Consider the following 24,333-nt stretch of genomic DNA (forward strand, 5'->3'; position numbering starts at 1 on the left):
CCACCCAAAGAGCAAACATCCTAAAATCAATTACAATTATTTGAATGAGGAGGAGTAGGTCACTCAGCCCCTTTGGTGCTTCTCCCCATTTAAATCAGATCATGGTTGATTTGATCATGTTCTCAACTGCACTCTTCCCCCATAACCCAGAAATTCATAACCAGGAAACAATGTATATGCTTATCTCGATTTAAAGAATATTCATTGACCCTGCTGTACTATTTTCTGAGGTAGACAGCTCAAAAGATTCAACCCTCAGTCTTAAATAAGACGGATTCTCATTTTTAAATTATATTCCTTAACTTCGCACTGGAATACAAAGGAAGCACAAGTGGGAACAATTTTGTTTTCAAGATTTGAATTCCGGCAATATTTCCACAGTCCTACCAAATTAAGTTCCAGTTTATTAAATAAAAATGAACAGAGTCAAAGAAGTAAACAAACACCATAGATAAAGAATGAGAATATTCAAAGTCACACATAAACAGCATTTGCTTTAGGAAAAGATTAACCTCATTACATAAAATAGTTAATATGAAATGCATACATTGTACAGTAGAAGCACTTTGTTTACTCTTTGGAACATTTCAAAAGTCTGTGCTTTAGGAATTATAAACTAGGGTGCTGAAGACATTGAGGTCATTGTGAAAGGAGCTTGAAATACTGTTTTCCAGGCAAGTGACTGAGTGCTTACATAGGATCCTACTGTTATTTAATGAAAGGAGTAGGGCAGTGAAATAAGTTTTTACATACTTGTATGTTGATGAGCTCCTTGCATCAAATGCAAATATAGTGTGCATCATTGTTTGACAAACTTTTCAAATAGCTACACACTTTTCTAGTTCTACCCTATACATCAAAAAATTCCTCTGCCTTATATACATACACCAGACCTTTATTTTAACAGATGATCAATTTTATTTCAAAACTTTGGCAACATAGCTGCTTCCCATATTATGGAACATGTAAATTTCTTAACAAGTAACAAATAATTTAAAACTGTAATCTTTTAATTAGATACGGCTTCAGCAAGATTCAAAAACATTTTCAAAACAAAAGTTCGAACAAGATACATGCATCAAGGGAAAACTAACCACATTTCTATGTGTTATTGTAAATAGACATGCAAAATAGATGTATATTTACCATTTCAAGACAATGCTTGCTGGGATAAACATCTCAGAGGGATTTGGGATCATCTGAGCCTGGGTCAGTGCAAATGAGGTTGAAAAATTATAGAAGTTGTCTAGCATCTTCTGTGTAAACTGAAAGTATAAGAAGTTTATAATAATTGAGAGAGTATTTATATGACTGTTAACATTTTGCAAAATAAGCCAAAAAAGTGAACTGCAGCAGCCTAGAGGTACAAAATGGTCCATAGAAGTAACCAGGCACTTCAGTTATGATCAACTACTATGTCTGTAAATGCCAGCAGATTTTCAAAGCAATATTTATGGTAGAAATCTATAAAGTCAGTGTCACGTTCAGAATTATTTCACAGAAAAGATTTGGACACGAATTATTTGAGTTTGAACAAAAAAAAACAAAAAAATGCACCCAGAAGAGATGAGCTTCCCAAAATAAATCCATACTGGGGTTTGGATCAACATGAAAACTAAAATGACATCCAGAGAAAGGAGTTTGCACATTTTTCTCAGAAAAAAAGTGATCAATAATTTATATCATGGCCAATATTTACTCCTCAATCAACATCCCAAAACCAATTTATCTAGTCCTAATTAAATTCAACTGATGTTGCAATTCTTACAACAGAAATTACACTTGAAAAGATACTAAGAGTCACGGGAGATGTACAGCAAAGAAACAGACCCTTCAGTCCAAATCGTCCGTGCCAACCAGATAACATAAGTAAATCTAGTCCATATACTCACCACCCTCTGCACGAAAAAGTTACCCCTTTGGTCCCTTTTAAATGTTTGCCCTCTCACGTTAAACATACGCCCTCTAAGTTTTGGACCCCCCCCCCCCAATTGCAGGGAAAAAAACCTTGGCTATTCACCTTATCCACGCTCCTCATGATTTTATAAACCTCTATAAGGTCACCCCTCAGCCTAAAACGATCCAGGGAAAACAGCCCCAGTCTATTCAGTCTCTCCCTATAACTTGAACTCTCCAACTCTGGTGACATCCTTTAAATCTTTACCTGAACCCTTACAAGTTTCACAACATCCTTCCAATAACAGGGAGACCAGAAGAGCAGACAGTATTCCATAAGTGGCCTAATCAATATCATGTACAGTTGTAGCATGACCTCCTAACTCCTACACTCGATGCACTGACTGAGAAAAGCAAGCATATCAAACGCTTTCTTCACTGTCCTGAATACGTGTGACTCCACTTACAAGGAACTGTGAAACTGAAATCCAAGGTCTCAACGTTCAACAACATTCCCCAAGACCTTACCATTAAGTAAGTAAGTCCTGCCCGGATCTGCCTTCCCAAAATGCAGAAACTCAACATTTATCAGAATTAAAATCCAGCTGCCACTCCTCGGCCCACTGGCTCATCTGATCAAGATCATGTTGTACTCGGAGATAACTTCTTCTCTATCCACTATGCCTTCAATTTTGGTGTCATCTGTAAACCTACTAACCATACCTCCTAGGTTCCAAATTATTTGTATAAAATGACAAAAAGCAGTGGACCCAGCACTGATCCTTGTGGTACACGACTGGTCACAGGCCTCCAGTTTGAAAAGCAACCCTCCACCACCACCACCACCACCACCCTCTGTCTACTACCTTCAGCCAGTTCTGTATCCGAATGGCTAGTTCTCACAGTATTTAGTGTTATCTAATCTTGCTAATCATAAAAACACATCCACCACCCTGCCCTCAATCTTCTTTGTTACTTCTTCAAAATAAAAACAATTGAGTTAGCGAGACACGATTTCCCATGCACAAAGCTATGCTGCCTATTCCTAATCAGTCCCTGCTTTTCCAAATACATGCAAATCCTGTCCCTCAGGATTCCCTCCAACAACGAGTCCACCAATATTCGGTTCACCAGTCTATAGTTCCGAGTTTACCACCCTTCTGAGGTAGAAGCATCACGTTAGCCAACCTCCAGTCTTCTGGCACCTCACCTGTGGCTAAGAATGATGCAAATATCTCAGCCTGGGGCCCAGCAATCCCTTCCCTAGCATCCCACAGATCCGGGGGATTTATCCACCTTTATGTGATTTAAGATGTTGGGCACCTCCTCCTCTGTAATGTGGACATTTTAAGATGTTGCTATTTATTTCCCCACATTCTATATCTTCCATATCCTTCTCCACAGTAAGCACTAATGCAGAATACTAATTTAGTATCTCACCCATCTCCTGTGGTTCCACATTTAGGCAGCCTTGCTGATCTTCAAGGGCCCTATTCTCTCCCTAGTTACTCTTTTGTGCTTATGTTTTTGCAGAATCTCTTTGGGTTCTCCTTTAACTCTATCTGTCATGTCACGTTTTTGCCTTCTGATTTCCCACTAAAGTATATTTCTACTACCTTTATACTCTTCTAGGGATTCACTTGATCCCTGCTGTCTATACCTGACATATGCCTCCTTTTTTTGACCTAAACTTCAATTTCTTGTCATCCAATATTCCTTACACCTATCAGCCTTGCCCTTCACCCGAACAGGAACAGTGTCTCTGGCCTCTCATTATTTCATTTTTGAAGGCTTCCAATTTTCCAACTGTCTCTTTACTTGCAAAGATCTGTCCTCAATCAACTTTTGGAAGTTCTTGCTCAATACAAAGTTGCCTTCCTCCAATTTAGATCTTTAAGTTTTCGTTTCAGTCTATCTTTTCCATCACTATTTTAAAGCTAATAGAATTATGATCACTGGCCCCCAAAGTGCTCCCCACTGACACCTCTTACACCTACCCTGCCTTATCACCCAAAAGTCAGTCAAGACTTGCTTCTTCTGCATTTTATTCTTCTCTTCTTCTTTAGATACATCCACAAACCAAATCAGAAAATTTTCTTGTAGACACTTAAATTCGGAAACTTAAAAGTCCCCTACCATAACCAGCTTATTATTATTATTATAGATAAATGAATTGTACTTACAAATTTATTTCGCAATTTCCCACTGACTACTGGGGGATCTATAGTAGAATCCCAATAAGGTGATCATCCCTTTCTTACTTTTCAGTTCCACCCAAATAACTTCCCTGGACATACTCCTCGGAATATCCTCCCTAAATACAGCTGTATTGTTATCCCTAATGAAAATTGCCACTGCACATCCTTTCTTGCCATCCTTCCTATAGGATCTATGCCCTGGAGCAATACATGATTAGCCATAAATTGTTTCGTGATATGGTAAGGTTGTGAAACACTTTTAGGACTTCATTTTGCTTCTTTAATCAAAAATACCATATTTCAACTGGTGAAAAGGAGGCTTTAAAAAAATGTCAGAGGAGACACCAAGCAACAGTATACTGAGAAAGTGAAACATTGTCCAAACAACAATTGGATAGAAAAATTGTACTTTTAACGATGCCAAATACCAACTGGAACAACTAGTATTTGCATTTTCTTTATTCCGTAATATACAAACAGTAGTGTATTGATTATACTCCATTATACTGTATTTTAATACTACAATATAAAGCATTTTAAAATTAGAAATAAACTTTGCCTTACTCAGAGCTAATTCAGATGCCTTTTAGAGAAGTTGAAAGAACATACATGTATAAAAAAACAGAAATCATTAAGTTTCATTGTTGTACTCTTGGAGGTTACTGTGGCCTCAGTTGATAGAGAGCAACAAGCGTCAATTTACATTAAAATTATCTGATTGCCTTTTCTTTTAAGAAGTCTGAAACATAAATAGAAAGTGGTGGAGAAACTCAGCCGATCTGGAGGCTCCTGTTGCAAGGAGAGAGAGAAGCATAGTTAAAATTGAGTCCAGTGACCCTGCAACTTAAAGAAGTAACTGACAATACTGTGGTTGCCTCAGAAGCAATAACAGTCATAAGATTTTCATAATTAATAATAATCTGAACTCAACTGTTTTAGTATTGAAGTGCTGTCCTCTGTTTAGGCTTTACTGGCAAACATTCTATGGCTATTGTACTATTTTTTGATCTAAACAAACATAAGCAAAATTGGAAAAATTGTCTAAGCACAAAGAAAAAAATATGCAAAAGTTAATTTTAAAGAGTGTTACAACTCAATTTCAAACTGTGACAGCATTTGGATTGTAAATTAAACAACATATTTACACAACTGATTAAAATGTAGTACATTTACAAAAAAACTAAGTATTGCATTTTTCAGTGCAGGAAACATCTAATAATTTGTGAAGATCCATGAATTCAGTGACAAATTGCAATATGTTGTCATACTTAGTATCACTAAAAGTTTTCACCTCCCAAGATTCAGTAAGTTTTTGTATTTGTACACCATGTACCCACTAAACTTTCTGCAAATCTACCAATTAACAATGGAATTAACAGCTTCTGAAGTGATTAAATAATGTCCATCTTCAGACTAGAAATGAAAAAATACCAACAAAATCTCAATCCCACATGTAGCAATTTGATTTGGATACTTTTCAAACAACAAATTTTATGCTTTCCCAACAGCTGTTTTCTGTACTTCCTTCTCTCTTGTTACTAAATTCACCTGCCCAATTCACCCTTTCTTTACTCCAATTCTTAAATCTCATAAGTTAAGGAGATACATTTCTGGCCCTATTGTTCACCAATGTCTTAGATGTCTTGTGTCCATGTTTCTAATTAACAGAACAACTGTTAATTAAAATTAAAATCTCTGAAACACTATCAACCTGTCAAAACTAGGTTCAATGATGGAGTCTCAATTAAGAATGATACAAAGACACACACACCAAGCAATGCAAAAATAAACAAAAAGTGATCCAGAAGCCAAATTTAAAACTTTGGAAATTTCAAATTATGGATGTCATTTGTTCCCAAAATTTGGTCAACAGACTGAATCACAAATCAACTGGTGGGTAATTTATATCTGCTTTAAGCTTTTAGTTCTGTCAGTTAGAATCCACTTTACTGATCAGTTCATTGTGCAAAAGTACCAATGATAAGCATGAAAAAACTTAATTTCTAAAATGGGTTTCATCTTATACTGGATACCACATTTAACTGTGGACTTTCATGCAAACAGGACCTGTTCAGACTCTGCAGACAGGTAAAATTAACCAGTAAAGAATTAAGAGTAAGGAAATGACTCGATAATTAGAATCGAACAATCTGTGATCTGACCATCAGGACTGGCTGTACAATACTCTCTCAGTCTTGGGCTTACTAATAGTTTACTGCATTTTACTTTTGGCTTACCAGAGAAAGCAAGAAAGGGAGGGAATTAGGCAATATAAATACTGACTCAATTAGAATTCCAAACACAACAGCATCCATTTTTTTTCCAGGTTGAGAAATTTTGGAAGACGATGATCAATCACACCACTGCAGCACAGAACATAGATACAGACTCTAATATTATCAATGGGTACATTTAACCCTTCTAAATGCTGAAGAAGTCATACTACCTCCTATGCTCTTCCTGCATTTGTACAACTGAAGACTTTTAAATGTCACATTGCCACGGTGTCCATATCCTTTAAATAAAAAAAACACTGAGCTAATAGCTATAGAGGCTATTATTATCTCTAACAGATAATATCAGATCTACTTCTCAGCTCACAACTTCAATGGATGATAACAACACTTTAAAAATGCTTAAAAATCTGTTCAACCTTCTGAATTTCTCTTCACTGTAAGTGATCTTAGATCTACATTCAAGAAACGTTTTCATATTATAAATATACTGCGCTACCATAGGCAACAGATCATAATTTTTAAAGAGTTAAGATTCTCAAAATGACAAACATACACTAAAAACTTACAAGTTTTAAATCACTGAAACATTATGATTAACAACTTTACACTAAATACTACAGCAAACTTTCTTTTAAATTAAAATGCAGAATCAACATCCCAGGATACAAACCAAAATAACCAGCATCCATATCCTTTTCGGATATTCCAGGCAGGAAAAATCCTGATGTAATATTTACAAAACAATGTGTTATGGGATGATTTCACAATCAAAAGTTTGTTTTTTTAAAGTCAAATACAATGTTACCCAACTAACTTAGCTATTGGACTTGCCTGTGTAAATGAATCGACTGTTGATACAGCTGCACTTGCTACTGGGGTCTGCTGTTTCAATAATTCCACAGGTTCCACAGAAATCCCTATTTGAGCAACAGATTGAGTTTGTGTGATATTCATCATTCCAAAAGGATGCTGTCCAACTTCCTCTGCAAGGAGATCATAATTTCTATGAATATGCAATTTTAGGAAAACCCAAAACAATACTTCTAAACTGTAAAAACCAGATAAAAAGCACTGTATCACAATGAAACAGCTTAAAGCAAAGATGAAAATAAAAAGAATTAACCCGCTACTTTTTAAAATCACACCACAAAATAGTGACCATAGTGCAATTTTAAGTAGTATGACACAAGTATTTGATCTTTGATTTTAAGCTTCATGTTTAAAACAAATGAATAGTTTCAGCAGCAGAATCTGATTGAGAGAAATTATTTGCAAAAGGATAAGAATATAATAGCACAATCAATACCATTGTTGAATTTTATCAATTCCTGACGAATATATATCTAATTTAAACCTTTATTTATAAAAGCTTCATATCATTGAATCACAATGCTATTAATTTCCACACTTATTCCATGGACTTCTGGGGGTTTCAAGACTGGGGGTATATTTTTAAGGTGAGAGGAGAAAGGTTTAAAAAATACATAGGTGCAATTTTTTTTAAACACAGTGGTGTGCGTGTGTGGAATGAACTTTTACACATTGCAAGAGAGGAAGTGGTGCAGGCATCTCTTACAATGTTTAAAAGACATTCAAATTAGTACATGAATAAGAAAAGTTTGAGGGAAATGGACCAAGCACAGGCAGTTGGGACCAGTTCAGTTTGGGACTATGGTCAGTATGGACTTTCTGGACCAAAGGGTCTGTTTCCATACTGTAAGACTTTGTAACCCCAAGGCAATAGATAAGGTGCTGCACAAAAGGTCAACACTTCAGATCACACCGAATTAGTGGTAATAAATTGGCTTGAATCGAGGATTGGCTACCCAACAGAAAGCAAAGAGAAGGGAAAAGCGGATCTTTTGCTGGTTTACAATCTGTAACTAGTGGGGTGCCACAGGGTTCAACTATTTGCCGTTTACATGATTGACTTGGACAGAATGTACAATAGCCAAATTTGCAGATGACACTAAAGCACATATAAAAATAAGCTATGAAGAAACAGGAAATTTACAAATGGATATGAATAGGTTAGGTGAATGGACCAAAATTTGGCAGACGGAGTTTAACCATGGTTAAACGTGAAGTCAACCATTTTGGCAGGAAGAATGAAAAGGTCAACTTGTTATCTACATGGAGAGAAACTTCAAAATACATCTGTGCATTGAATCTGGGTGTTCCTATACATGAGTCACAGAAAGCTTTTATACAGGTAAGACAGGTACCAAGGCAGATAAATGGAACTTTGACATTTATTGCAAAAAGAATGTAGTATTAAAAATAGGAAAGCAGAATGGAGCCTGCTCTGCCATTTAGTATGATGATGGTTGGTCTCCTCTTAGCCTCAACTCCACTTTCCTGCCCACTCCCCATAACCCTTTAACCCATTACTAATTAAAAACCTGTCTGTCTATCTCCTCCTCAAATCTATTTAGTCTCCCAATGCACCACATGATTCTTGAGGGATCTGCTCAGTGAAGACAATCATCTGCATAGCAATAACTCAGATCAAGGAAATTTTAAGTTTGTGGAGACATAGCAAATCTATATTGGAGTGGACCATTGAGGTCCTTATTTACTGTGAGGATGTCTTAGAAGGGAAATGAAAACAGTAAAAATATTTAGAAATGGAACTCAGGCTATCAATTAATTGTCTCAGCTTAACTTCACATTGGCTGCCCATCAAACAACCTGATACCATTCATTATCTAAACTGATTTTTGAAGAATAGTAATATAAAGTCATCATAGTCCCAGAGAACTATAATCTGCTCTCTCTCATTGGCGGTGGTTTAACCGAAGGGTCACCATGTCTCAGGTGAGGGAACAGTTTGAGGTGGACGGACCTTCATGGTATCTTCAGCTGGTACAGGAATTGAACCTGTCCTGTTGGTGTCACTCTATATTGTAAACCAGCTGTCTAGCCAACTGAACTAACCCATCCCCAACATTTAAGCAAAGTACCAGAGAAGGGTCAGTGGCCACAGTGCCACACTACAACAGCCGACAGCTTGATATCACGTGACAACAGTCACACCGTTGCATATCCCACATAATGACTATTATCAATAACAGAATTCCCAGCAATGTCTTGCTAGTTTTCAACAGCTCTACCAAAAACCTGGAGATTACCAATGAACAGATGCTGAGCTAGGTCAGCCATATTAATTTAGCTAAAACAGCAGGCACCCCTTGGCAAATGGCTCAACTCCTGCTTTGTCAAAGGCTCTCGAACACCTATAAATCTTGAATCAGAATTATAACAATGTTAACCACTTGTAACTGCAGCTATTGAAGTCAAAAAGCTACATGGTGTGTACACCTACCAGTGTCCTGTGGATCATGTTTGTGTTATCCACAAGATACATCTATCAACCATTTTACTTTGGCATTCCATTATGATCTCTCCACCAACAACAGGAGCAGCAATGTTCTTAACACCTAATCATTTCCAAGTTTGCCCACAAGCTGCAACTGGTCAGAATACTGGAATTACCTTTCTAACAATATTATGAAAAGGACTGCAACAATCCGTGAAGTTTGACCATCATCCACAAACAACAAAAGCAAAGCAATGAAGTTGTCTGAGCTAATAGTATCCACGTCTCAAGAACAGTATGTTTTTTAAAAGAAGACCAGTCCATCCAAAAGGGAAGGTAATAGATGAAACAAGAATTAAATTCAAAAACTCCAGAAAAGAAAGAGGATTGAGGTATATAAAATGTCAAAGACAAATTATTTTATAATCCCTTTCTACTTAACCTGCCATATTTAGAACTAAATATCCAATAAATATGAACTGACAATATTTCCAGAGATAACAAGGTGTAGAAGCTGGATGAACACAGCAGGCCAGACAGCATCAGAGAAGTAGGAAAGCTGATGTTTCAGATCTGGGTCCCTCTTCAGAAATCTGACTTGGTCGCTTTTGACCATAGTGTCAATCTCTTTCGAAGGAACAAAACAAAACCTTTTAATTATTCTAGCTTCGATTAAGGTTACCCAGTCAGACCTAGCTCAACAGACTCTTCCAAAAATGAAAGAGCACTGGATTTTTGAGCAACGAATGTTAAACACTGCAAGAAATTTATGATAAGCAAAGTGCTGGCTTAGTGCATTAAATTGTAAATTTTTAAAGGTGCCCCTGTGCGTACAGGACCAAAGTAGATCAACCGATCTCATTTTTGTTTCAGGGACTCTGGGGTAAAAGAAATTGGCTGCTGCATTCATCTACTTAAGAGTGATGCCATTTCAAGAGTACTAAATTGAGTATAAAACTCCTTTCAGAAACTGAGAATATCTGTACATGTATGTCCTTTTACTATTGCCGATAATAAGTCACCAAATTGAAAGGCCTGCTTCTACTTACCTGTCTTTAACCGTGATATTTTGAAAATTGCACTAGGCTTTTCATTACTTATGAATCCTAGCAACTGCCAAACTGGCATTCCATCCTTGTCGGGATATGAAAAATACACAGATCCTCCTGTTCCTACAGGGAATGGTGTTGTCCCCAGCATAAAGACCACCACGTGATTGACATTCTCATAATCGGGAAGGTTAAATACAAATTTCCCCTCTGCAACTTGTTGTGCATCTGTCTGCACCTGGGTAAGGGAGAAAAGCCCTATTAGTGGATGCAATTAAAGAAACAGAAGCCAAAGATAGATTCCAATATTTTCACAACAGCAAAAGCTAACATAGCATTAAAAGCATGGGCGACACAAATAAACACAGAAAAAAAAACTAAAAAATTGGCATGAAGTTGAAGTGTTTCATCTCAAGAAGTTTTTTTATCAATGTTTACGTATTGTACTACCTGAGGGAAAAAAAACATGTTTTCTTTTACATTTCATCCAAAAATCAAAGCCAGAGTTCAAATACTTTACTATCTTTGTAACGTATACAACATCAACTGGTATTCTCTCTTTAATTTGCTTATGCAAACAAGTTCTCTAAGAGATGATAGTAAACAAGACAACACATTCTTTTATAATTCACAACAATGTCCAAATCCACAGCATTATGCAATATTAATACCACAGAAACAGGTCATTCAGCCAAACAGCCACTACACGAGCGTCCTATTATTAATACACAAAATATAAACTTTTGTATTTATTAATATTTTAAAAAATGGATTACAAGGGATAGTCAACATGGCTTTGTGTGGGTGAGGTTTCACTAATTTGGTTGACCTTTTTGAGGAAGTGACAAAGTCGATTGATGAGAGTAGGGTTTTTAACGTAGACTATATGGATTTACTAAAATATTTGGCAAGGTCCGTCAAGGTAGGCTAGTTCAGAAGATTAAGTCTTGTGGAATCCAGAGTGATGTGGGAAACCGAATACAAAATTTGCTTGGTTATAGAAGACAAAGTAGCTGTGGAGGAGTGTTTTTCTGAGGAGGAGTGTTTTTCTGACAGAGTCTGTGACCAATGATGTTCTGCAAGGAATAGTGCTAGGACATCCATCATTTGTATTGATTTGGATCAAAATGTAGGTGGTCTAACAGCTAAGTGTCAGGATGACACAAAAACTGGTGAGTAGTGAGGAAAGTTGTCAAAGGATACAGCAGGATATAGACCCGATGGAAAGTTGGGCAGAGAAATGACAGGTGGAGTTTAATCCGGACAACTGAGCTGATACAGTTTCGCAGATCAAATGCAAGAGGTCAGTGTACAATAAATGGCAGGACCCTTGCGAGCACTGATATACAGAGGGATCTTGGGGTGCAAGTCCATCGCTCCCTGTGAGTGGCAACACAAGTAGATAAGGTGGTAAAGAAAGCTTATGACATGCTTGCCTTCACTGATCAACCATGATGTGGAGGTGCCAGTGTTGGACTGGAGTGGACAAGACTAAAAAAATCACATGACACCAGGCTATAGTCCAACATGTTTATTTGAAACTTTCAGAGTCTCGTTCCTTCTGAAAGCTTGTGTTTTCAAACAAATCTGTTGAACTATAACCTGGTGCTGTGGGATTTTTCACTGGTCAAGGCACGGAATATAAAAGTTGGCAAGTCATGTTACAGGTGTAGAGTTAGAGCACATTGACACTATTGTGTAGTCTGGTCACTATACTACAGCAATGATGTAGAAGCTTTGCAGCGGGTGCAGAAGAGGTTTACCAGGATATTGCCTGGATTAGCGTGTATTAGCTATACAGAGAGTTTGAACAAGTTTGGATTGTTTTTGCTAGAGCGTTCGAGGTTGAAGGGCGACCTGATAGAAATATATAAAATTATGAGATGCATGGATAAGCTGGATTGCCAGGCTTTTACCCAGGGTGGAAATGTCAAATACTGGGCGCATTGATTTAAAGTGAGGTGCATTGATTTAAGGTGGGAGGTGAAAAAATTTAAAAGAGATGTGTGAGACAAGTTATTTTACACGAGGGTGGCAGTTGCCTGAAATGCACTGCCAGGGGAGGTGCCCAAATCAGATAATGAAATAGCAACATTTAAGAAGCAGTTCAACAGACACACGAACAGACATGGAGTAGAAGAAAATGTGTCAAGTGCTGGCAGATGGGATTAATTTAGAATGGCATCATGATGGGGGTTTCAATCTTCATGAACAGGAGTGGATCAGCAGTACCACTCAGACCAACTTGGTCTCTAAAGGACATAAAGCTTCTGAGTTGCTGGCAGATGGGGAGGGAAACAAGAGTGAAAAAAAGTTGCTTGGCTTCATCCTTACCAACCTACTGGTTGTAAATATATCTTGTTATGACGCTCTTGCAGGGGTGACTGCTGAAAAGTTCCTATAGCCATGAGAGTTCAAATTAACATTGAGAACACACTCCACTATGCTGTGCTGCACCACCATCCTTTCCAAATGGGACAGACACAGAACGGCATCACCAAACCAGGCTAATTTGTGGCCTTGTGAACTATCAGCGGCTGCAAAATTGTATTCAATGCCAATCAATAACCTCACAGTCAGCATATTCTCCACTCTAGCATGTCCATCAATCTAGGGTACCAACTCTAGTTTAATTAAAAGTTCAGAACAGCATGCTAGATGCAGGGCTAAACATATCTAAAAATGAGTTGTCAACCTGCAAAGTCAGAACACAAAATACTTACATGCCAAACACTGGAAGAAACATGGAACAGACAGTGCGAAATTATCACCATCCATATTTGGAACTATATCATCATTTCTTTGACACAGCTGGGTCAAACTCCTAACATTACTTTGGGTATACTGATACCACAGGTTCAAGATGATGACTCCGCGCCACTGTTTCAAGGGCAATTACAGGCGGGTAACCAATACTGGCCTAGTCAGAGCCACCTGCTGCCAATGATGGAATAAATAAATGTTGTTTAACCAAGGTTTTAAGTTAAGTATATCATAACTTCTCTGTTTTTGAACGTTACTCGCTAGAAAAAGTGTTTTATTTGCATTTGTTATGGTGTATTTACCAGCATAGCTATTTTTGAAACAATGCAAGTTGCTACTTCTAGATTCCTTTACTACTCTTATCACATTTAGAGTCCTATCATCCACGGATGTGGTGACTTCCTTCTACCAAAGTTATTCCTATCTACATATGAAACTGATTTGCTATTTCAACAATCCAAATTGTTAATGTCTTGTTATCTGTCACAGTCTTCCTCAGTACCAACTACACACCCCAAACCCACCAATTTGATGCTATTTCCTATTCCAAAACCCAAATTAGTTATATTTCTGATGAACAATAGCAGGTCCAATCTATGTGGAATACCACTTTCAACCTTCTGCCAAAACTGTCATTATTTCACAAAGTTGTGTCAGTTATTAAAGCAATTGAATCTAAAGACACCATATTACACAGAACGAAATAAAACGCTATAGGTGTTAGCAGTTCACTTTTTTTCTTATCTGTACAATCTTAAGGAATTTTAAAGTAATTGCAATAAAACATAACCCCTGTATATTGATTGGAAATCAGCTGGAAATAGAGGAAATATAAAGTAAATGTACGTGGATTCGCAGTCCATGTCAAGTGGTGCTGCTGGAGATTACACGAAGGATTTAGATAAAGAACTAGAAAGCTATCTATCCAAATTTTCACATAACATGAAACTATGTGGTATAGTGTGTCCCATAATTAACAGACATGGAGATACAAAGTTCGCAGATAGATTAATAGGCATTGCTCTGCCAAATGTGATCATCAATGTGATGATGTCAGAAACTGTGTACTTGGCATGCAAAAAAAAGTGGTTTCTCAAGGGTGAAATTAAACCTTTGGGGAGCAAAGGCATTTAGGAATCTATACAATAAATCACAAAACATCAACACTCAGCAAACAAAAGCAATCAAAATATCTAATGAAATATTAAACTTTGCCTCTAGGCACTTGGAATAGATAAACGAGGAAGTTTCAGGATCAAGACCAACAACACTTGAGGGTAAACAATGACCAGAAACTGAACTGGAACAGTGGCATAAATACACTGGCTACCCCGACTCAGAAACTGGTGATACTAACACATCCCTGACTCCCGAAAGCTTGTTCATCATCCACGTGGCACAGACAGGAGTTTGATAAAATACTGTGCATACGCCTCCAACAACATTCAAGAAGCTCAACAGCAGCCAGATCAAAACAAACCATTTTGATCCACCACTTGACGATCAAGACGTTTATTTTTCAAAATCTGGATTTTGAACTCACAACGTGTGTTTCAGTCTTGTGTGCTGATGAGAGTTTAACAATTTAAGTTGTCAGTATTTCTAGAGCCATGGGTTTTCTTTTGTAAAAGGAGCAAGAGGGGGAGAGGAAGGGGCCTGAAACTCCTGGGCAAGGATACAGATTTGTTTTCATTGTAGTTTTACAAGCAGAGTAATATTGAAGAGCATTAGCTTGCTTTCAGTTAAAAAGCTCAGGAATTGATTTATTTTGCTTCAGGAGAAGCCCTTTAGATGTTAACGGGATAACATCCCATTAATTTTTATGCTCGTTATCTTCTTACACAGGGGTACGTGGAAACTGTCTTGAACTTCCTGCCCGAATAGGATTGGGTGGGAAACATTCGTAAAGGTGTGAGACTTGTGTAATTCTGTAAACGGTTGAAACTTCTGTTTCTACTGAAGTGGCCAGTTCAGTGACCTTTTTTCAAGCCAGACACTTCGGTGGCTTGAAATCGCATCCTGTCGTTATCAATCACTTTGTGAACAATCAATGCTGTATCCTGTTCTCTTTATGTTCCAAATATAGTAATTGTTTTATGTATCAGCCAAAATAGAGTATAAAAAGCGGGGACTGTCCACTGTTCAGGGAGAATCGCTTACAGAACTCAGCACTCTGTGCCGGGTTGAGTACAGCGAACCTCCACAGCTTGTACTTGCTTAATAATAAAGGATCATGTTTTTGAAGCCAGGTCAGTGTCTTGCTATCACATCAAGTCCGTGAGGGTCTCCAAAAAACGAACCTAACATTTGGTGCTGTGAGCAGGGTTCCAACATTTACAGAGGTCGTATGTGGAGGACTGAATAAGTGATCGTTTGGTGTCGGTGGCGTGAGACGGATGGGCCCACAAGGTATGATTCACCTTGGTCTCTCACTAACCTACCACCCGTGCGACCCGTCGTCCCTACGTGGCTCTGTACTGACAGAACCCCGAGACAACTCACAATCGTGGATGCTGATAAATCCTAATGCCGGGAGGTTGGAGTCCGCCGGTGGCCAGGGTTCGAGTCCCCAGGTCAGTATAAATTGACTAACTAAGTCCGGGAAGTTTCAGTACCCAAGTGACAGGGGTTCCGGTCCCCAGGTAAGGACTGGGAATTCGGAGGTTAGAGTCCTCCCAAGTATATCAGAAATTGGAGTTAGTGTCCTCCAAAACTGGGGTTCAAGTCCCAGGAACGTAGGTAAAGGATAACTAGTGTCTGTCTCAATTACCCTGCCTCAGACCGGTTGTTAAGAGGGGAGATCCCCCACGCGAAGGTCAGGACCCTGAAGTGGGTGTGGAGACCAAGGACACTGGAATAGTATACAGAAATAAGTACGAAGTAAAAGCGTTAAAATGGGACAGACGTTGGATAAGTTGAGCATTGGAACCCCACTGCATTGGTTATGTTGGGATGACCCCGAAAATAAAGCACGGTTCAGACATCTGTCAGCATGCCTAAACAAAAAATTGGGAAATGAGAATAGGGGGAACGTGGGACATAGATCTACGTATTAAAGCCGAGGAGGCAATATGGACATGTAATGCGAGAAGCAAAATGGTAAGGGTAAATGCCATCCTAGAGAAAAAGAGCTGAGGAGCTGACTGAGAAATCAAAATTGGTCAGTTGGATGGATAATGCAAATAGGAGAGCGATTAGCGCCTGTGATAATGAAGGGAAACCATGAACTTTGGGCGTTTTAAAGCTGTAGTGTGAGGATCATGAAATGAACAAACAGAAAAGGGTTAAACAAGAAAGGCTGGAAAAGGAAAGACGAAACAGAGAACAGGGATTAGAACAGTAGGCTGAGTTGATGGAAAAAAAAATTCGGAGATACCTCCTGACATTTTTGGCTTGCCGATGCTGTTCCAAAGCAATGACACAGACAAGCAAGACAAGGAGGACTGGGGAAGGCCCTCTTCTGCCCCATTGAGACCACTAACTCCTCCACAACTCTACCCATCTTTGGCCAACCTACACCAACAGGCATCCCAACACCGCGATAAGCCCCAGCAATCGTCTGTGTCCTTACCACCAACACTGTACGCTGTCCGAACCCAAATCAAATCTCCTACCACAGAATCTCCAGGCCTTTCAGTAACCACCCCACACGATTCTCCTGCTGAACCCATGGCTTCCCCTTCTGCCATGCATCCAACTCAGGGGCCATTCACAGACCGTATCTCCTGTCATACTAGGTCTAAAACTAAACAGACAAACAAGAAACAGGATACGGAACAGAGCGCTAGTGGACCAAAGGAGGGAGGGCATGATTCTTTTAAGACTCACAGGGAGAGCCCAAAAAAATGTAAGCCCCGCATACAGTTTTCTCTGCTCTCTAGTGCCTGTCTAGTGTTCCCTAGCGATTCTGCAAGTAGTGGCGAAGAGTATGATAGTCCTGATTCACAGACAGAGGATATTGAATCTGAGGACAGTGTTTAGGAGGGACCCTCAGATAGCCGTCCCCTACGAAGGACCCCGTTTATAAAAAAAACCAAAATCAACAATTTCCTAATCGCACGGTCCCTCACCCGAACCTACCACAGGGTGGTCAAAATACCATGCAGGTCTACACCCCTTGGAAGCTGCAAGAGATGTGTTTAATTATGTCAAGGCCCCCTGATCAAAAGGCTAATCCTGACAACTTCATAGATTACATCCTGGGTACTATTCAAATATAGCAAGCCACACCCCCTGAAGACCTCTTTAGTCTGTGCTGTATGGCTCTTACCTCTAGCGAATGTACTATGTGGAAAGGCCACCTTGGAAACCCAAGATTGGGATGCTTTTACAGGTCTCGTGGCTGAAGGTCTTCGGCTACAAGCCATTAAAGATGCACTTAAGCGAGCCTTACAGCAGCCGGCAGATGTTACCGAAGTGCTAGAGTGCAAACCCAAACGTGGGAGGACGGCCCTGATTTCTGGGACCGTTTATGCTCTAACTATGCTGGTGATACTGCCTACATTGCAGGGAATCCCTCACCACTGTTCAGTGCTGTTTTGCTGCAGTGTTTACCTGAGGCTGTGGCAACGGCTATTCACACTAATAACATGGATTGGCCAGATAATACACAGCCCCAGATGAGAAAGGCCTTGACTTATTACTGGAACACTGCTAAGGAATCCAAATCGACCAGGGTCAAGTTTGACATGGTGCAGCATCCCCCACGCCAACCCAGGTCCAAAAACCCAGCGCCTCTAGCATTGGACTTTGAATTAGCAAGGCCATATCAAATGGAACCCCAGTACTATGTTCCTGACTGGGTCGACAATTACGGTAACAGTTATGCCACCCATCCACATGGTCCAACTGCTCCTCAATATGGAGCATCATACGCACCCACTCCCCCATTCCATAGACCCAGTGCCCCTCTGTCGCAAGATGGAACACCCCGCTTTGCCCATGGTTGTTTTAACTGTGGCAGTCGGGTTCACTGGAAGAGAGATTGTCCTCAAAATCTACCTCAAGGGAGACCCCAAGGAAAAAGGCAACCTTTTTCCACTAGTAATCCTTTTCCAACTTGACTACCTTGTACACACAATTTGCCCGTTTTAACTAGCGATCCGGAGGATGTACCAATTGTTAATCTAACTGTACATGGTGTAGCAATTCTCTTTATGATTGATTCTGGGGCCATGGCATCTATGCTCGATGCTTCATATGTGATATGGATTTAAAGGTCTCACCCACCTCAGTAAGTCTTAGCGGGCTTACCAGGCAGGAAAACGCCTACTCTTTAACAGAGCCGTTGACAGTCCATTTGGGCCCTCAAACCTGTGTTATTCAAATTTGCCCCCGCCATCAATTTGGGAGTTAATTTTGTGGGGAGAGATTTGTTGTGCCTTCTTCAAGTTGAAATTCTCTGTCTCAATGACAGCATTAGCATAAAAAGTGACCGGATTAAGCAACAGTTTTGGGTTCATCGATTGCCGCAATGGTGGACAATCGACTTATCTCCTCGAGATTTCACCCCTCCTCTACAGATCTCTAGCCCTCATGTTACCTTGTGCAACAGCCCTACAGACACTTCCCGTGAATTGGCTGCTATTTACGCCCCCTATCTAGGATCAAGTTTATCTGTTACTATTATAGGGTTTATTGAGGGGAAGGAAAGATCAGCGTTTCTAGTGGAGGTGTCACCCCACCTATGGCATCAATCGGGTCTTGTGTCCACTCACCTCACACTGACTGTGAATACCGGCTACAGGGCTTTCCCTTGGGATTTCTGGTGCACCGCTTGATCCAACAATCAGACCCGGAAGTGAAGGGTTCTTCACAGCAGTTGGCTGATGGTCTCATTACATATTATTGCAGATCTTTCATTGTCTCTGGGCCATTACATCACAACGACCCTCATCATAGCCCCCCGAGGAGATTTCTCCAGACCAGTGGTCTGCTTCCACACGACGTAGGATATACTCCAATCACCCCCATAAAAATACAGGTCATCCCGGGAGCACCCTTACCCTTGATACCTCAATACCCACTTCAACATCAGGCAGTGGAAGGAATAACCTCCTTGATAGATTTGTTCTTCCAACATGGTATATTGGTCCCTTGCCAGTCACCTCGCAATACTCCTATTCTACCTGTCCCTAAACCTGGCCGCCAGCAACAGACTGTTCTAGGACCTCAGACAAATAAATAAGGTAGTCAGACCCTTACATCCAATTGTCCCTAATCCTGCACTATCCTTAGTAACATCCCCTCGGATGCATGTGTCTTCACCGTTGTGGGCTTGCAACATGCATTTTTTTGCTATTCCCTTGAATAAGGGGTCTCAGTATCCGTTTGCCTTTACTTTCAAGGGCCAGCAGTACTCGTGGTGGACTCGTCTCCCCCAAGGGTTCATTCACACGCCCACCAGCCCTAAACAAATAAGGGTCTTTTTAAAGGTTGGTTAATTATTGTCAACCATAGTTCCCTAATTTAACTTTACTTACTAAACTAATGACTCCTTTAGCTTCTTGTAAAGCTCCAAAAACCTTCATCCTCTCTAACGAACAGAGGTCAGCCTTTACAGACTTAAAAGCCGCCCTTGCTCCCGCTCCAGCTTTGAGGGAAGACCTTTATATGGCAGGCCTTTCCAGCTATATGTTAATGTTCTGGATGGGTGTGCTACTGGAGTCTTGACACAGACTCATGGCAATCGCAAACGACCGGGTGCCTACTACTCTACCCGCCTGGGCTCTGTAGCTCAGGGATAACCCTCTTGTTCTCAGATTCTTCCTGCGATTTATTCTTTAGTCACTGTGGCCTCTAATGTTACTCTCCACAAGCCTCTTACTGTCTAAACCTCACATGCCATAGTAACTCTCCTACCTCCCACCAGGCTCAACACCATACCCTGGCACGTTTAAGCCACTAAGAAGTCACACTCCTTAACAATCCCCTCTTGACGTTCTCTTTCTGCTCCACTATTAAACCAGTCATGTTTTTGAGTGCCCCCACCCCCACCGATGAATTCTTAGAACCCCCACATGACTGCTTACTAAGGAACCAATCTCTAACCTCTCCCCGCCCGGACCTTACTGACTTCGCACTCCTTTCTCCAGACCTTATCTTGTTCGTTGACGGCAGTTCCTCTGTGTCCGCCTTGGGTATACCCCTCTAGATACGTGATTGTCGATGCCACCTCCACATTAGAATCAGTGGCGTTTCAGCCCCCAGTGTCTGCCTAGAAGGCAGATCTTTTTGCCCTCACCCGTGTTTGCATTCTAGCCTCAGGGAAGTCAGCGAATATTTACACTGTATCTCAGTATGCCTTTGGCATCTCCCATGGCTTTGGCCAACTGTAGTCTCAGCGTGGGTTTTTAACATCCTCAAGTGCGCCCATCCAGAATTCCTTATATGTCAAAAACTTTCTTCAGGCAATCCTCCTCCCTAGACAGTTGGCTATTATCAAACGCACTGCCCATGCCTCCCATGACTCTGTATTTACTCAGGGCAACACTCTGGATGATCACGCTGCTAAACAGACTGCTGCAGATCAAAATTTTATTGTGCCCTCTATGAACAAGCAGGCGATAAATCGCTCGCCTCCTTCGAACACGATAGGCATGTCAGATATTGTCACTGTTCAGCGCTGGCAGGGGGATGCCCCTGCCTCTGAAAAGGACATTTGGAAGGCGCATAGATGTTCGCATTCTGCATCATCAGGCCTTTGGGTTACTCCAATCGGCCAAGTGTGCGTACCTGATGCTTTGTTGCCTTTACTCATTGATTGCCAAGGTGGGTATCAGAATGAAGACAAAGAGGGAATAAGTGGTATCATACTCCATACCTGGTGGCACCTCTGGCTGGCTGAGGCAGCCCAGTCTCGTAAAGCATCATGTCTGACGTGCGAGCAAAACAATGTTGGTTGGGGGTGAGATGCTCACCAGGAAGAACACCCTTTCCAGGTGGACCATTTGAATGTATGCAACTAGATTTTATTGAATTACCATGCATACATTGTTATAAGTATTGTCTTGTGATTGTTGATGTATTTAATAGGTGGATAGAGATGTTCTCAATGACAAATAACAAAGCCTCAATGGTAGTAAAATTATTATTAACTGGGGTAATACCAAGGTTTGGACTGTGATGACAAATTAGTTCAGATAATGGCCCCCACTTTGTAGGCAAGATTAATAAGGAATTGTGATGCGTTACACATCCAACAACAATTTCACTGTGCCTACCACTCCCAGGCAGCAGGGATAGTGGAAAGAGCTAACAGAGCTCTCAAAAGCTAAACTGACTAAGCTAACATCCGGAACCAGCCTTAACTGGTTAAAGGTTTTGCCCTTAGCTCTGTACCACATGAGAATAACACCTCACTCTACCACTGGACTCTCAGAGGCAGAGAGAGTCTATGGCCGACCCAGTAGGACACCCTGGGATGCCAATAACAGCCCACCCACCCAAACAGACTTGAACGTTATGGGCGAGGAAATGCAAAAGTACTTTCAGCAGCTAACGTCATCTCTAAAGTTTCCCCATTCAAGAGGGGAAGTGTGCCTTCAGACCACCTTCGCAGATATCAGACCAGGGCCTTAAGAATCAGAATTACTCTCTGTGGCTACAGATAGGAGATTTCTTGCTCATTCGGGACTGAGATCGTCCCAAGCTTGGGCCAAGGCGGAAAGGGCCATTTGAAGTGCTTCTCCAGACTCCGACAGCCCTTAAAGTCAAGGGGCAGAATCGCTGCATCCACCTAAGTGACTGCAAATGATGGGTCTCCTCACCAGCTTGCAACTAAGCATTGGACTGAGTATTGTTCTGACCGTGCGTGGGTTGGAGGACAATTTGTTTTATAAGACACATAGCCAACTGCATGGTAATCAAACAGCACGTCATCCAGTGGCACAGTCTGTAGAAGCTTTATTTGTAGCAACACAAGGATGGAACCCTCACCAACTCTATGAAGTAGACTATTCTGGTAAGCCTTGCCAAGGAGAGGGAGGAACTTGGGAGAGGGGTGTGCAGGGTAAATGCATAGAACTGCTGGTTAACAGACCCTCCAATTGTACAGGTACTAAACCCAAGCCTGGGAAGGAAGGGACCAACTGTACGAATGCTGGTAACTATTCACTTTGTTTTAATAGTACTGGAACTTGTTGTGCACATGCTTTAGTAAGCGTCACTAACCATCCCCACGATGCTTCCTGGCCCCATCGGTGTGTAAAAAGAACTTGCACAACTAAAGAAGGACTATTGAACTGTCCCCATTTCGAATCAAAACCAGTGAATGTGACTGTGGGCATATAGTGGACTTGTGGCAGTTGTAATGGCACCCATGTAGATATGGGGTGTGGGACGTCTCCTTGGACTTCCAACCACTTAAGAGTTAATCCTCCTGGAACAGTTACAAAATAGTACGCGAGTCCGTTACCTGCCACCGTGCTAAGAAGGGATTCATTTTCCTTCTCAACGGGACCTTTTCTACTTTGCCGGTGCTATTTGCTGTTGGGACTATTGGGCGTCTCACAGTCCCTTGTCCCCAACGAACATGTACTCGACGATGAATTGTCACACGGTCCATAAGTGAGGAGTTTTGCGCTGAATGGCAGGATCCGGTCACCTTGGCTCTCCCTTGAGATACAGCTTCCTGGGAACTGTCAGTTTGGGAAGCTCCTCAGGCGTGGTGTGCGCTAAAAATCAAAACTACCTTAAATGTATACTCACCGCCCTGGGAAACAGCACAATGTTGGCATTGGAAGCAGTAAATCAAGAATTAGCTGAACTTCGGCTCTATATTCAGCAAACCCAGTATGCAGTGGATTATCAGTTGGCTCAACGAGGAGGAGTATGTACAATTACAGGGGATAAATGCATTAGCCACGTTACCGCTGAATCCTATAATAGTACCCAGGCCATCCAAGCCATACAGAGGCAATTGGACCGGTACAGAGAGGAATCCCAACCTGGGGAAGGATGGTTTGGATGGCTTCTGGGCTGTTCTTAGGGCTCATACCTACTGCATAAGTAGGTTACCTTAATGACTGTCATAACTGTTTGTTGTGTATTAACGGTATGTCTGAACTCCAGTTGCAGAATTATTGCCAACAGACTAGTAGCTCCCTTCTCAGCCCAGATATAGGTTATCATGGAATGATAAAAGGAGGGAGTGATCTTCCTTATCTTCTTACACAGGGGTATGTGGACACTGTCTTGAACTTCCTGCCCGAATAGAATTGGGTGGGAAACATTCGTAAAGGTGTGAGACTTGTGTAATTCTGTAAACGGTTGAAACTTCTGTTTCTACTGAAGTGGCCAGTTCAGTGACCTTTTTTCAAGCCAGACCCTTCGGCGGCTTGAAATCGCATCTTGTTGTTATCAGTCACTTTGTGAACAATCAATGCTGTATCCGGTTCTCTTTGTTCCAAATGTAGTAATTGTTTTATGTATCAGCCAAAATAGAGTATAAAAAGCGGGGACTGTCCACTGTTCGGGGAGAATCGTTTACGGAACTCAGCACTCTGTGCCGGGTTGAGTGCAGCGATCCTCCACAGCTTGTACTTGCTTAATAATAAAGGATTGTGTTTTAGTAGCCAGGTCAGTGTCTTGCTATGAAACCAAGTCCATGAGGGTCTTCAAAAAACGAACCCAACTCTTAGGTTGGAAAGCTTTTGGTTTCATTTCATTTGGGCCCTGGGTGAAGTTTGGTGTAACATACAGCTTTTCCTTGAGAAAAAAAAAGTTTATTTAAAACAGTTGGGTGACCTTAATGTATGGATTTTAGTTTAGAAGTTCCACACCTGTAAATGTTTTGTTAGAAACCTGTTGGGGTTATTCAAGGTTCCAAAATTATGAGCTCAGTTGTGCGAATACTCAATTAAGAGACTACC

The 24,333-nt window shown here is 40.7% G+C and overlaps 1 protein-coding gene across 1 annotated transcript in view; it reads right to left on the reverse strand.

The window, feature by feature from the left end:
• Positions 1 to 24,333, reverse strand: part of hikeshi (heat shock protein nuclear import factor hikeshi) — a 37,482-nt gene that overhangs the window by 7,157 nt on the left and 5,992 nt on the right. The window contains exons 2-4 of the mRNA XM_048532461.2: positions 10,700 to 10,937; positions 7,163 to 7,314; positions 1,147 to 1,265 (exon numbers count right to left, since the gene is read on the reverse strand). Of these exons, the coding sequence (XP_048388418.1) occupies positions 1,147 to 1,265; positions 7,163 to 7,314; positions 10,700 to 10,937 (509 nt within the window). The remainder of the gene's footprint in view (positions 1 to 1,146; positions 1,266 to 7,162; positions 7,315 to 10,699; positions 10,938 to 24,333) is intronic.

Source organism: Stegostoma tigrinum, chromosome 6, assembly GCF_030684315.1.
Source record: "Stegostoma tigrinum isolate sSteTig4 chromosome 6, sSteTig4.hap1, whole genome shotgun sequence".
Lineage (NCBI taxonomy): Eukaryota > Metazoa > Chordata > Chondrichthyes > Orectolobiformes > Stegostomatidae > Stegostoma > Stegostoma tigrinum.